We start from the raw sequence: 15739 nt of genomic DNA on the forward strand, positions 1-15739 counted from the left end.
CATTATTACAAAGGAAGAGTGTTCAATGGGGAAATGTGTTACAATCAGGCTCTTTGGGAGGAAGGGTAATATGTATGCACACACATCTTTTTTAGTTTAATCCATATTATTACCACTCTTTTAAATCCAGGCAATCAACAAGAGAGTAAATCAAGTCCTGATTGGTAGTGGCCAGTTTCAGAGGTAGGAATGCTCCAGCTAAACATTTGAGACTGGGTCTAGAATGCAGGTTAGAGCTGGACCCAGGACCCTGATGGCTCCCAAAGAAGAGGAAGGAAGGGAGATCTAGCTGATCCTTAAAATCAAAGGGAACAACATCACACTTGCTTCAAAGAAAGAAAAACAAATTACACAATCAGCAACCTCACTGATGATGATAGAGAGGTAGACTTGGAGTCAAGAAGAGCCTAGTTCGAATCCTATCTCAGGCATTTGTTAGCTGGGTAACCATGGATAAATTATTCAATCTCTCTGAGCATTAGTCTCTTCATCTATAAAATGAAAGAGCTGAACTCAGCAGTTTCAATGTATCCTGTCTGTATCTTATTTATACATAGTTGCTAGCATGCTGCCTCCCCCATTTAACTGTGAGCTCCTTGAGGTCTTTCTTTGTATCCCAGTGCTTATCACAGTACCTAGCATGCCATAGGTACTTAATAAATGCTTGCTAATGTCTCCAGGGCATCTTCTAGTCTGTTTCTGAAGGATTAGCACAGTATTATATAGTGTACTAGACCAATGACAATAATTGTAATCTAGAAAAGTCAAATAAATCTGGACACTAGAATGTTTTTGTAAGTGACAAAGAAAGCCCCTGTTGTTTTTTTCTTTCCCGTGGTTTTTCCCTTTTGATCTGATTTTTCTTGCACAGTAAGACAAATAGAGAAATATGTTTTAGAAGAATTGCGTGTTTAACTTATATCAGATTGCTTGTTGTCTTGGAGAGGAGGCGATGAAGAAGAGAGGGAGAAAAATTTCGAATACAAGATTTGCAAAGGTGAATGTTGAAAACTGTCTTTGCATGTATTTGGAAAAATAAAGTACTATTTTTAAAAAAAGAAAAAATTCAAAAAGAAAGCCCCACTTCAGGCTTTCATGTACTAAAAAGAAGAAAAGGAAATTCAGACTACAGGCAAGAATAGGGAAGGGGGGATTAGGAACTAGATGCAGACTGGTGGAAACAGGAGAGGGTTAGAATAATGGGCCACCCTCAGCAATTCAAGGGGCAGCAGGTCCAGGAGAAATTAAGAAGAAAGGCTAGAATAAGAGCTCCATAGTGGAACTGAGTCTAGAGTAACAGCAATTACTCTTTCATATGTATGTGTGTATGTGTGTGATGTGTATGTATATTGCATGTTTGTATATGCACACATGTATATTCTCACATACTTGTGCACGTATATATTATGGTAATGTAAGCATTGTGTGCATATTTATCTATAATGTACCATTTACATACATATTACATACATGTATCATGCAGGTATGTACTATACTGTATAAATGTATTACAGTATTGTGTTGTGTGTACAAGTATTCATATATGTATTACATTACATGCATATGTATGGTGTGTGCTGTTGTGCAAGTGTGTGTTCAGATATGTATTTCGTTGTTTTTTTTTTCCTGAGGTAATTGGGGTTAAGTGACTTGCCCAGGGTCACACAGCTAGGAAGTGTTTGAGACCATATTTGAATTCAGGTCCTCCTGACTTCAGGGCTGGTGCTCCATGCACTGTACCACCTAGGTGCCTTGGATATGTATTTCTATATAGCACATTATATTCGGTATATATTCATTTATATGCAATAGTGAGTATTTACCTCATCTACTCTGGATTTATCTCGTGAGTACTGATTTATGTATGTTCCCTCCTCCATTAGAATGTGAGCTCCTAGAGAGCAGATACTGTTTATTGTCTTTTATAACCTCAGGGCTTACTTAGCATAGTTCCTGGCACATGGTAAGCAATTAATAAATTCTTATTATTGATGGAATACTTGATTTGAAGCCAATCCTTTATAAGAAAGGTTTATTGATATCTTTTGGTTTTTATGTCAGTCATTTCCAGAGATCATTTCTTTATGGGCTACATGACAACCTAAGAGGCCATATAGTAGCCTAAAAGTCCTGATAAACTAAAGACCACGGAATAATAAATAATAGCTAACATTCCCATAGCATTTAAGGGTTGTAAAGCATTTTACATATTCAGTTACTATTTGACACATCCTATTATTATCTCTAGTTTACAGATAAGGCTAAGACCTCTCTCAAGGACTTGCTCAAGATCCCACAATTAGTAAGTATCTGAGGCAGGATTAGAACTCAAGTTTTCAGTGTTTCACCCTCTAAGCCGAGCTTCTTAAAAATTTTCCACTCTACTTTTTACCCAAAAAATTTTTACATGACCCTGGATATATTGGTATATGAAATAGGCATACAAATCACACATTTATTTATGATAAATTATAATTTCATGACCCTCACATTCAATTACAAGACCCCATATGGGCTCACAAACCACCGTTTAAGAACTGGACTCACAACGTAGCACTTTCACTCTTTCTGTTATTGTTTGCTTGCATTTTCTTTTCTTTCTCAGGTTTTGTTTTGTTTTGTTTTTCTTTTTGATTCAATCTTTCTTGTGCAGCAAGAGAACTGTATAAATATGTATACATATATTGGATTTAACATGTATTTTAACATGTTTAACATGTATTGGACTACCGGACATCTGGGAGAGGTGGGAGGGGAAGGAGGGGAAAAGTTGGAACAGAAGATTTTGCAATGTTGAAAAATTACCCATGCATATGTCTTGTAAATAAAAAGCTTTAATAAAAAAAGAAAGAAAGAAAGAAAGAAAGAAAGAAAGAAAGAAAGAAAGAAAGAAAGAAAGAAAGAAAGAAAGAAAGAAAGAAAGAAAGAAAGAAAGAAAGAAAGAAAGAAAGAAAGAAAGAAAAGAAAGAAAGAAAGAAAGAAAGAAAGAAAGAAGGAAGAAGAAGGAAGGAAGGAAGGAAGGAAGGAAGGAAGGAAGGAAGGAAGGAAGGAAGGAAGGAAAGAGAGAGAGAGAGAGAGAGAGAGAAGAAAGAAAGAAAGAAAGAAAGAAAGAAAGAAAGAAAGAAAGAAAGAAAGAAAGAAAGAAAGAAAGAAAGAAAGAAAGAAAGAAAGAAAGAAAGAAAGAAAGAAAGAAAGAAAGAAAGAAAGAAAGAAAGAAAGAAAGAAAGAAAGAAAGAAAGAAAGAAAGAAAGAACTGGGCTCTAAGCCAACTATTGTCCTCAACAAGGGCCATATACAATAAGGCCAAGTGACAATATAAAGACTTCATAGGGGCAGGTAGGGTGGTGCAGTGAAGTCAGGAGGACCTGAATTCAAATCTGATCTCATGTGTGATCCTGGGCAAGTCACTTAATCCCAATTGCCTCAGGAAAAAAAAAAAAAAAGACTTCATAACATTGATAGCCCAAAAATGACATTTAATTGTCTAAGGAAAAGGTCTGCTACCAAACCCAGAAATTCTTTATCTCAGGCTCATTCTCAAAATAGTCATTTTTCACTTTATTCCATGCCATCTCCATCCAATCAATCATGCTACTGCTATTTGAAAGGGCTTATCAATCTACTCCCCTATTATAAGGCTCCATTTCTCTATTCCCTATAACTTTCCAAACCAAAATATTCTTTCTTGGTTACTCCTGTGTGTGTGTGTGTGTGTGTGTGTGTGTGTGTGTGTGTGTGTGTGTAAACATATGTATATGTATGTGTAGGTGTGTATCTGCTCCTACTAGAATGTTAGCTCCTTGAGAGCAAGAACTGTCTCATTTTTTTTATTTGTAGCAGAGTAAGAACTTAATTTTTTATTCATCCATTCATTCATTCTAAACCTCAGTTTCCTCATTTGTAAAAATAGGGGTAATAATACCTTCTATTAGACCTTATAGACTTCAACAGAGAGCTTTAAGTAAAGACTGAATGACTACCGAATGTGAGTAAAGGGGATGCTGTTTTGCTTTTGTCTTTGTATTCATGAGGTTAGGACTGGGCCTAGCATACACTAGAAGTTTGTAAATGCCAGTTGATTATGTAGTTATTTAGATCTGAGCCTCTGAGATCCTTTCTAATGCTGGAATTCTATGATTCCATATCCCCTCAACACTCACTTAGCCCAAGGCTTCTTAAACTTTTTCCACTTGCAATCCTTTCTTGTCCGAGAAATTTGTATGCAACCCTAAATACAGAGATTTATAAATCAATTGCTTACTGATAATAAATCATAATTTCATGACCTCCTCATATTTAAGAAGCTTTGACCTAGACCATGGCAGATAATGAAGCAAGCTGGACTTGGACACAAGAGACATGAATTTTAAAGTTTGGCTTAGCTTACTTAGTATTGTGTGACTATAAGTTACAATTTCTCTGAGTCTGTTTCCCTCTCTCTAAAATACAGATAATAATGTTTGTACTACCTAGTTGGCTGAGATGCCAGGAGACACATGCTTAATAAAACCCAAAAAGTACTATCAAAATGTTGGGTTTATTATCATTATTATTATTATCATTGCTATACTACTACTATTTGCCAAACTGGACAGTAAATTTCAAAAAGACAAAGTAGCAACCTTTTCTCCTATTCAATTGAATTCAATAAATGTAAAGTAAATGACTACTATATATACTCTAGTATGCTAATTCTTGGAAAAACACAAACAAAAATGAAACAATCCCCACACTGGAAAAATTTACTGGAAGGTGGCCAGCTGAGTGGAACCAGCTTCTGGAGATTATAACACAACAAACAAAAAAATAATAAATAATAAAAAGCAATTGGCAGATGGAGGAGGCACTGAAACCCAAGGGCTTCATGGAAGATGGGGCATCTAAGCTGAGCCTTGAAGCAACATGAGGATTCTAAGAGGCAAAGATTTGGAAAGAGTATGTTCCAGGGTTATGCAAATGCATAGATTGGAGATGGAAGGTCAAGATCAGAGAAGAGCTAGTCCATTGTGAAGGGAAAGTTATATGAAATAAGATTAGAAATGTGAGTAGGAACCAAGTTGTAGTGAATCTTCAAGGCCAGGCTGTACTTTGTCCTAGAGACAACTGGGAGCCACTGAAAATTCTTGAGCAGGGCAGTATCAGTCAAAAGTGTGATTTTTTCAGAAATTCAACAAATACACAATAATTTCAACAAACATTTACTAAACATGTGGAAGATGGGCTAGACAATAAAGACCAGATGTCATTGCAATAATACACAAGGTGATGAACTAAGGTAGTGACTGTATGAATGATGGAAAGGGATACAAGTATATGGTATTGCCCCTTTTGAGATATCAAACATGATATTAGACACAGAGCAGTTATTACTAAAGGCTCATTGATTCATGGGAGAATTAGCAAAGAACTACAGAACTTTTTTAAGCTTTGATCTCAGTCAGCATCTAGTGCAATGTTTTGCACACATTAGGCACTTACTGTCATTGTCAGTCCACGAGCATTAGACACTATGCTACATATTCTCAATCAATCAGTCAACATTCATTTATTAAGTGCTTATTGTGTTCCAGGCATTATGTTAAGCCTGGGAGATGCAAAGAAAGATGGGCACACATTTGCAGATACAGGTTTGTTTAGGTACATTAAGTACCTTGGAGAGTTACAGGATGACAAATGGACACATTCTGCCTTCAAGTAGCTTGAGTTTCCTGCTATTGATTCTACTACTAAGTCCTAGCTCTTTGACCCATTCTCAATCACTGCCAAGTAGTCAGTTCTAGACCCAAGGCACTCAGCAAACAAAGCCTTCCATCAATACCCTTGAAGGTAGGACTTCCTATAGGACCAAGCCACTCAAAACCATTGGGGTCTTACCATCCTCATCCGTCTGGAAAATGACCTCCTTGCCCTCTTTTCTGCCCTCAGGATTGGTCAGGATGAGCCGCACATGGATGTTCCTATAGGGCAGCAGGTTTTTTATGGTGTAGAGGTTAGTGCCCCGTTCCATCTTCACGCACTCCCGAAAAGTCTGGTTATGGCTGCTGCCCACGGTGTAACGGTAGCACAGGGACACAGTGTAGGTGTGGCAGCGGGTGACATTGTAGCCAAGGGGCTCCCACTGGAGGGTCAGCTGGCGAGACTGGATCTCCGAGAAGGCGAGACCTTTGGGAGCTCTCATGGGCTCTAGGGGACAAAAACCGGGCCACAGGGTCCAGCTGAGCTGGGAAGACTTCATACACAAATTCTAATGACAGTCACTGGCCCACCCAGCTGAAGGCAGTTGGTACACATCCACAAAAGTTTGGCCACTGGAATATATGGGGAAGAGATTGGTCCCAACAACTCATGAAGCCCTTTTTCTGAGACAGGAACTGCTCCAGAAAGTGTCCTATGCCAGAAATTATGGGTCTTTCCAAACATTAAGGAAAATCATTAATTTCAAATATCTACAATATCTGCCCACAAAATATCAACAATGTAGGTCTCCCTTTAAGGAATAAATAAGACTATTTGTAATTAGCATATTAACTATATAAAGTATCTCTGCCTTGCTTTTCTCCCAAATCTGGCTTGGATAAAACTTGAATGTATTATGTACTCTCACTTTTCGGTGCAACTTTATTTTCCTCCTTTTCAAAAATTCTCTCACTTTTGAAATGCCACAAACTCAGGCCGATAGGATACTTAAAAGGGAATTTTCTCCTGTGTAGGGTAAGCCTTCCCCCAAGAATGAGCAGAAACAGGGCAGTCCAACAGAATTGGGTTCAGATTTTGGGTTCCCTGTGAGACTTTGGGCAAATTATTTCGTATCTCCGGGCTTCATTTCCTCCTCTGCCAATGGCTTCCAGTCCAGAGGGCACTCCTCTCCCTGTCCAGTGCACTCACCTGCACATTTTGTCCGGCTGATGAGGGCAGGACCGGGCTTTCCAGTACCCCCCTCACCGGGCCGGGTGAGCAGCACGCTGATCTCATACTCCGTGTCGGGGTCCAGGTGCCATAGCTTGTAGGTCTGCATGCTGACCGCGTGTACCTCTGCCCACGGGCCCCGAGACATGCGGTATTCGATCTCCTTGCGCACGATGGGACCATCCCCAATGATGGAGTTGGTGTTGAGCTGGATGATGAGGTAGGTGGAGCCAGCCCGGAGCAGCTGGGGAGGGGCGATGGGGGTGGGGGGCTCTGGAGAACAGGAGGAGGTAGACAGGAAAGGGCGGTGGAGGAGAAACCACAGCTACCTCTTGCCCATGTCCAGAACTCTAGAATCCCTAATGGTATGGGGGGGGGGCGTGGGAACATGACCCAGGGAGGAACCAAGAAGATACCCTTTGACCCTATCTCCCTCCCCCAATCAAATCCACCCAGAGGACACCCTCTAACCTGGGATCTCCAGATCCCTCGTGTCCCTCTCCCTGATTCACCACAGTTCACTGACCCTTAACAATGAGCTCTGCAAAGTTGGAGACGCCTGCGCCCCTTGGGGCCTGAGACACACAGCGGTAGAGATCCTGTTCCCCCCGCCCTACTTCAGGCAGCAGGAAGGTGGCCAGGAAGCGGCGGTGGCTGATGTGCTTCACGGAGGCAGCAGGGACCATCAAGCCGCCCTGGCGCTGGGGGAGAAGGAGAAGCCTGGACACTGCTCTGCCCGCCCAGAGCCCACACCCAGAGCCCTGCCCAGAAGGAGGAGAATGTCCTGGGGAGTCTGCCCACCAGCCATGGGGGCGCAGCCCCTCAGAGGGAGCCCAAGGGGCAGCCTGATGCCCTCCTGCCAAGGAGAGGAGAAGGGCAGAGCGGGGGGCAGCCTCTCACCTGCAACAGAAACTGCTCCGCCTCCGAGGGCCGCCCAGCTGCCATGCACTGGAAGGTGGCATTCTGGCCTGCATTGACCTCCACGTCACCCAGACGGGAGAAGTGAGGGGCCTTCGCTGGAGAGAGGGGACAGGGGCATGAGGCGTGAGGATGGGTGCAGAGCCAGGCTCCCCTCCATCGCCCATGAGGCAGGCCCCTCTGATTCCCACCCCCACCCCGGGATGATGGACACGGGGGGACTCCCTGGAGCACTCACCACATGGGTAGCTGAAGAGCAGAATATCATCCAGACCCATGTAGCCTCGGCGGTCAGGAGAGATGATGGACTCAAACAGCACCTGGGCCGGCAGGGACCCCAACACCAAGCTCATGGTCTAGGCCTCTGCCCATCCCCAGAGCTAACTCTCCCCCTCCCCCAACCCACCATCAATGGATTAATCATCAGGCATTTAGTAAACGTCCCCTGTGTGCCAGATACAACAACTCTCGGTGCCAGACACAAGTGCGAAGAATGAAACAATCTCTGCTGGCAAAGAGCTCTGCCCCCTTCCCCAAAGCCCTCAGTCCTCCCCCCACTCCTTCCCTTGACAAAAACTTAGTGCACAGTACCGTATTGGGGTTTGGGGATAGACAGGTGAGTGCTCCTTCCTTGAAGAAGCTCAGAATCTTGGACCTTTCAGTGACCCTCCCAAGCCTCCATCCCAAACCATTCCTTCCATGTCCTGCCTGCCCTGTAACCCCAAATCTGCCACCAAAAGGACCACCAACCCAACTTAAAAGCCAGCACTGAGCAGCTAACAGCATCTCCAAGGTCTGGGCCCACCTGGTGATTAAAGGCCAAGGTCTGATCTAAGACCCTTCACAGACAGGGAGCTTTCCCCAAAGACCTTGGAATCTGGGGTCCAAAGCATTAAGATGCTTGTCTGAGGTCACAGAGGAAATAAGCGGAGGAGCTGGGATTCGAACCTGGGTGTCCCAGACTCAGGCAAAGTCCCAACTCTGGACACAGACGGAGCTCTAACCCTTACTGGTGACAGAGCTGCCAGGGCCAGCTCACCTGGTACTCATTGGGCCAGAAGGTGCTGACCGCCAGCTCAGCCTGGTGCCATTGACGCCCATGGGAGCCGGACATGTTCCAGACGGGGCTGCCCAATGGGCCGCCATTGACTCGTACGTAGACACCGAGAGCCCCTGGACTGTGTCCATCCCGGCTGTACAGGAAGTAGCTGAACTGTAAGCAGTGAGTGTCATTCTCACTCAGGCTTTGGAAGACCACGTGGGCCCGCTGACCAGCAGCATGCTGGGAAGAGTTGACCATCAGGTACGAACCTAGAATGAGAAGAGTTCACAGTTTGGAGGCAGAGGAGAGAAAACTAAGTCAATAAACATGCTCAACAAGCATTGATTAACCGCCTACTATGTGCCATGCACGTATTAAACACTCAACAACTAAGGAGGCTTCAAGGACACAGAGACTAGGAGCCCTGAGAGGAGAAACAAGAAGGATCTAGAGGAAGCTGGAGAAAAAGGAGTCAAGGAGAAATGCTGACAGGACAAAATAGGAACCAAATGTTTTCTGTATATTTTGGCAATAAACCTTCAGCTCTTACATTTAAACTGGGAGGGATCTAAGAGACTGCCTACCTTAAGGTTTACAAAATGCCACAGTCTCAATTTGTTTTGATCCTCAGGACTCTCTGAGACAGATGTCACTATTATTCCCATTTTACAAGAAAAGAAACTGAGGCTGTGAGCTTAATGATTTGTTCAGTGTCGCACAGATGGCAAGTCTTTGAAGCAGCATTTGAACCCAGACCTTGTGGACTCCAAGGCCAGCCCTCTATCCCCAACTCCACTTAACTGGATCACTGCACCCACTTTCATTAGACAGATGAGAGAAGTAGAGAGTTTCAGATGCTGACCAAGGTCACACAGATTATAAGTGGCAGGCCTGGAATTCTAATTTTGGTCTTTCTACTTCCAGTCATCATTCTTTCCACTCTATAGAGCTGCCTCTCACAATTCCAGCTACGCATATGAGCCCATTCATTTTTTTTTTTTTTGTTAAACATGGTAAAAATATATGTAAATCGAATATATGCATACATATTTATACAATTACCTTGCTGCACAAGAAAAATCTGATCAAAAAGGGGGAAAATGAGAAAGAAAATTAAATTCAAGCCAACAACAACAAAAGAAGTGAAAATGCTATGTTGTGATCCACATTCAGTTCCCACAGTCCTCTCTCTGGGTGGAGATGAGCCCATTCATTTTGAACCACCTGGAGCAGGTGATTTCTGCCCAGCAAGGTCAGACGGAAGCAATCCTGCAGGGCTGTGATCTGGGATCCTACTGCGTCTGGGGGATTCAGAGACAAGTCCTTTCTGAGGAGAGTGCAGGACAGAAGGACCCCTCTAGGATAGGGGCCGCAGTGCTGAAATGGGGTCAACAAGGGAGGCCCCAACTGGGCCCAGGAAAGGGGTAATGATCCAAGGACGAGGAGCCAGAGTTCTTTGGAAAGAAGCCACGGGGAGCAGGAGGTGAGTGGTGGCTGAGGAAGCCACCAGGAGGGAAGAGGCAAGTGGCAAGGGGCCAAGAGTCAGAGCTATCCCAGTTGACTCCTGGGCTTGGAAGACATCCAACAAAAACTCATTTTCATCTCAGTCCTTGTACCTCCAGAGTTCAGGACTCCCCTGAGACACCCCTGGAAGGGAATTTCATTCATCTTTCCAAGGCCAGAACTACAGAGTCAGGAGGAAAGTGGGAAGAACTTAGAGATTTTTTTAAACAAATTCATGTTCTCTTTTTATCCCACCCTAGCCTCTAACCCGAAAGCCAGCCTAACCCTCTCTCCTTCCCTCCTCCTGCTCTTTTCCTCTCTATAAGAAGCCAGCTCTTCCTGTCTCTGGTTCCTTCTCATCCTAATTCATCAAAGTCCTAGACTCCAGTCCTGGTGACCCCCCTTAAACACTCATGCTCTGCCCTACTCTGGCTATTCTAGGGTGCAGTTTATCTTCCCAAAAAGCTAGATATTCCCTGAGGAGAGAGCTAGGACAACTCTAACCTTACCCCTAATGAGGATGGAACAGGAAGAAGAAGGGTGGGATGTTTACAGGCTACCAGTGCCAGCCAAGACAGGTTCCAATCTTGCAGCAGAAGGAAGGAGAGAGGGGAATTCCTGACAAAGAAACGAGAAAATGGTTCCCCACTTCTTTGCAGCGTGAGGAGCTACGAATGTTGAACATGTATATACTGTCACACTCAGTTAATCGGTTGGTTAGTTTTGCTGAAGTGCTTTATACACACACACACACACACACACACACACACACACACACACACACCCTTTCTTTTCTATCCCTTGTTATAAGGGATGGCTCCTTCAGTAGGAGAGGAGGAACAGATATATTTGGAAATGTTGGCAATGTGAAAACAAAAGATATCAAGAAAAAATGTTAAAAGAAAAAAAGGACCAAATTATTTTCAGGAGGAAGAAAAGGCTGCTTAATCAGACTCCAAGCTTCCACAATCATGAGCTTCTGGGGAAAGGAGAAGGAGGAGAGGGGCAGGGAGAGAAAGCACTGCAGAACGATACAATATGATAGAGCAAAAAAAAAGATTCGCAGACTAGGAGTCAGAAGACTGCGTTCTAGTCCCAGCCGTGCACTGACTACCCTGTGTGACCCAAGACGACTCAATTCCCCCAAACTGGGTCATCTGCTTAAATAAAAGAGGAGATTAGATTAGCTGATCTCAGAGGTGGGCACTTCTAGCTCCAACACTCTTTGATACTTTCTGACAGGAAAACTGAAGAGAGCAACCAAGATGGTGAAGGACCTTGCGCCCATCCCTTATGAGAATACATCCGAGGGCACAATATCTATGTTCAGCTATGGAAAGGGCCAGCAGGTGGAAGGATTAGACTTTTCTACTTGCTTCTAGAGTAGAGAGCTAATGGGTAGGCGATGCAAAGGGACCTCCTCCCAATGAGAGCTGTCCCAGAGTGAATTGGGCCATCCCAGAGGAGGGATGGGAATGGGCTACCCTCCTGTCAGATCTTCAATCCACCCTAACCCTAACTCTAAATATTCTGGATGGCCACGTGTAAAATATGCTATTATGGGGATTGCTTTTAGCTATGGTTTGGCAAAAGGCTTCAGAGAAGGCTTGACAGCTCTAAATTGTGTAATATGACCATAGCAGACTGGGGTGAAGGCTCAGCCCCAAACTTAACCCTGGAGAGGTTGCTGAAGATTCTATCTTAGAATGTGGAGAGAAGCCAGCAGGACTAATCATCAGATGCATTCTCCACCATCAAATTCCGTGGTGACTCATCCCCTCAGGCCCAGAGGACATCTGAAGGGAGAAACAGAGATGGTAACTGTGCCCTGCCCTTCAAAAAGTGGGAGAGGCTGATAAATAAATAGAAATTTTTTTAAGTGGGGGAAGGCCATCCTGAGGTCAGGTACACAACCTAGGAAGCACATAAAGCAATTATTAAGCATTCACTATGTGGCAGTAACTGTGCTAAGTGCTAAAGATGCAGATATTAGCAAGCAAGGCAATTCCTGAGCTCAAAGAACTTACAGTCTAATGAAGAAAGATAACACATAAGGGCTTTGAGTTCAGGCAGTAGAGAGGAAGAAATAGGGGTCGGACTTTAACCAGAAAATGTCATTTGTTAGGGAGCTATAGAAGGGAGGGGAGCCCTCAGGGAATGGGGACTGGGGACCCCAAAAAGAGAAGGGACAGATTCCACATAGAAGTATGGAAACAGGGCTGGCGGGATTATGGACAAGTTGAAAGCACTGAGGCAGGAGGAGAGGTATGAGAAATGGCCTGGTCCTGATCATCATGGGACCAGGCTAAGAAGGGAGTGGTAAACACTGAAGGAGATCATAAATATAGACCTGGTGAGGACCATAAAGATCATCTAATCCAAATCCCTCATGAAGTAAATGAAGAAACCGAAACTCAGAGAAATAAACTCATTTACCTAAAGTCACACAGGGGCTAAATAAGTCTCCCATCTTCAGTGCTCTTTCTATCCCCCCATAATGAACCTGCCTGTCGGGAAGGGCAAAGGGGAGAAATGAAGAAGGCTCACAGTGGCGGGAAGGAAGCAGAATCAAGAATGGTTCACAGCTGAACTTTTGGAGGAGGATGGAGGGGCAAGACCTGCTGAGGGGAAGGGAAAAATCCAAAAAGGCTCCCAGAGTAGAGAAACAAAGTAAGCTCATTCCGGGGCAGAGAAAGGGGGATAGGAAGAAGGATTAGTGAAGATTTTGTGCAGAGCAGGGATAAGGATCAGAGAAAGGGCAATGGAGTACAAATGGGGAAATTTCACTGTGCATCAACAAAGGAAAAGGGTCATGGAAAGCTCCCTGTAAGGCAAATGAAATAGGATCCATCCTGCCCAGATAAATATCCTCTGCCTACTTCCAGGGGAACCATTTCTCCGGTGCTGGCTTCTGACCACATATAACTCATCACTGAGTTCAGTCCCATAATTCAGAATTCTTTGAGTATGCTAAGGGAGTGCCCTGAGCTTTAGCCCTTTTTCTTACTTCCGTTTTGTCTAGGCAAAATTTGAGGTCTTTGTTACTTTGGTACAAGACCTTATGAAAACTCAAAAGGTTTAGAAGCCTTTTGGTCACAGTGGCAACATCTACCACTAGTAAAGTGACAGAAGCAGCATTTCCCTTCAATAGCAATGTCTTTCAGGAAGAGGAAGCACTTGCACTGGGAAGTACCTGAGCAGCAGAAGGAATGAGATAGCCAAGGAAGAGGCAGCTAGGTGGCGCAGTGGATAGAGCACCAGCCCTGAAGTCAGGAGGATCTGAGTTCAAATTTGGTCTCAGACACTTAACACTTAGTAGCTGTGTGACCCTGGGCAGGTAACTTAAGCTCAATTGCCTCAGCAAAAAAGAAAAGAAAGGAAAGAAAAAAGAAAGGAAAAGAAAAGAAAAGAAAAAGAGATAGCCAAGGGAGGGTTAGCATTAGACAATGTGGATAATCAGCAGTCTTGTAAAAATTATTCATGTCCAAATGGGGCTTGAATGTTGACTCCCAGGTAACCGGTAATTATAAGCAAGTTACTAAGTACTGCTCTGATCATTCTGTAATGCATGCTAAGATTCTCCCTTTGCTTATCATGCCTTTCTTTAAATAGGAATAAATCACCTACCGCATCACATTCATGTTTGTATAGTGAACATCTCTTTTATTTTGTCTCTCTCTCTTGAAAGAGACTTTAGACTAGAGCCAAAATAGAATTGTGTCCAAATTAGCCAGCTAGGATAAGAGGTGATAAGGCAATATATGTGAGAGTGGGGAACGCAGTTTCCTGAAGAGGAAGTCAGGCTCCCCTAGCAAGAAACCTGATAGTACACAGAGCAGATAACCTGAGCCTTTATGAGTCTCAGTAATGGTTGCCTCTAGCTTCTACATAAGACAAGAAAGGAAGAGGGTCAGGGAAGGTTCACTGTTGGGAAATGGTAATAGAGCAGGGAAGAAGGGAGAGCAGAAAATGGCTCTCCTCAATGCTGGGAAGTAATCCAACTATTCTGGATTTCAATTTTGAATTATGCAATAAAAGTAACTAAACCAGTAATATACTTTGACTGAATAATCCCCTTTCCCAGGTACATGCTAAAATAAAGTCAGAGAAAGAAAGAAATTCCAAAATTAGCCAAAACATTCATAACAAGGTTTTTTAGGGTAGAAAAGAACTGGAAACGAAGTGGTTGTCCTTTGGTTGGACTGAACCAATGGTGGCATATGAATGTAATAAAATTCTGAAAAATATGAAAAATGTGTATGAACTAGCACAGAGAAAATAAGCAGAATCAAGAGAACAAGAGACAAAATGATAACAATGCAAATGAACGGTACATTAAAAGGAATCCTACTGTGAATAATAGAAAAACCAGTAAAGGTCTTAGGGAAAAGATAACAAAAGGTATCTCCTCTCCCATGACAGAGAGATGAAAGACAACTAGGAGAGATTCTGTAGATGTTGTCAGATGAAGTTTTTGTATAAGATATTTTTGCTTCATTGTTTGTCACCAAAAAAAGGTTCAATTTGGAAGTAGAGGTGAGAAATAACTGTGATATAAAGACAAGATATCAAATAAGACGTTTTTTTAAAGAAAATAAGAAAAAGACTCACCATGAGGAAGGTCTGGTGGAAAGCGGGGACCAGCATCATTGCGTACTCGCTCCCATTGGAAATCATCATATTGGGCTTGACTATATTCACATGGTGCCACAGGGTCTCCATCTTCATCAAAAGAGCAGCCAGCTGTGGAAACAGGAAAGTTAATTTATCTCAAATCCATCTTGCGGTCACCTTCCAGTTTACCATTAGACCAAATTATTGGAATATTCCAAGGTAACTCCTACATGACCCAAGAGGTCCGTAGAAACCACGCTTAACCTCCACTTTCAGAAAAACATGTAAGAAATTAAATTGGGAAAGGGGGCACTGAGGAAGAGGAGGTAAAAGAAAAGGCTGGGGACATGATTTGGACTGATGTATTGTAGTCCCCACCGCTGGACTAAAATCCCAGAACATCTTGTGTTTCCTAATTCAGGAGCCAATCCACCCACAGAATATAATCCCATGTGGACATGCACACACTCAACACATACCACACACATAACTGGAGAGTAAAAAAAAATCTGCATGTTTGAAGTTATTTAGAGAAATATAGGCGGGAAATGTTTACATCACTCATGTGTTTTAACACAATAGCATTGAATCATGCTATCTCAGAGTTGGAAGGGACCTCAATGGCTACCTAGTTGGTCCAGCCACCAAATCTCATTTATTCATTCAATTCAAGAAACATTTGTTAAGGAGGCAACTAGATGGCACAATGTATACAGCACCATCCCTGAAGTCAAGAGAACCTAAGTTCAAATCTGG

General features: G+C 43.2%; 1 protein-coding gene across 4 annotated transcripts in view; it reads right to left on the reverse strand.

Annotated features, from left to right (window-relative positions):
* PTPRU (protein tyrosine phosphatase receptor type U) overlaps window positions 1–15739 on the reverse strand; it is a gene marked incomplete at its 3' end in the record, with an annotated part of 63975 nt that overhangs the window by 17721 nt on the left and 30515 nt on the right. For all 4 annotated transcript variants that reach the window (XM_074305542.1, XM_074305541.1, XM_074305543.1 and 1 more), the window contains 7 exon segments: window positions 5875–6183; window positions 6886–7179; window positions 7433–7607; window positions 7807–7922; window positions 8063–8144; window positions 8864–9135; window positions 14981–15112. In XM_074305542.1, the coding sequence (XP_074161643.1) occupies window positions 5875–6183; window positions 6886–7179; window positions 7433–7607; window positions 7807–7922; window positions 8063–8144; window positions 8864–9135; window positions 14981–15112 (1380 nt within the window).

Source organism: Sminthopsis crassicaudata, chromosome 3 (genome assembly GCF_048593235.1).
Source record: "Sminthopsis crassicaudata isolate SCR6 chromosome 3, ASM4859323v1, whole genome shotgun sequence".
Taxonomy (NCBI): Eukaryota; Metazoa; Chordata; class Mammalia; order Dasyuromorphia; family Dasyuridae; genus Sminthopsis; species Sminthopsis crassicaudata.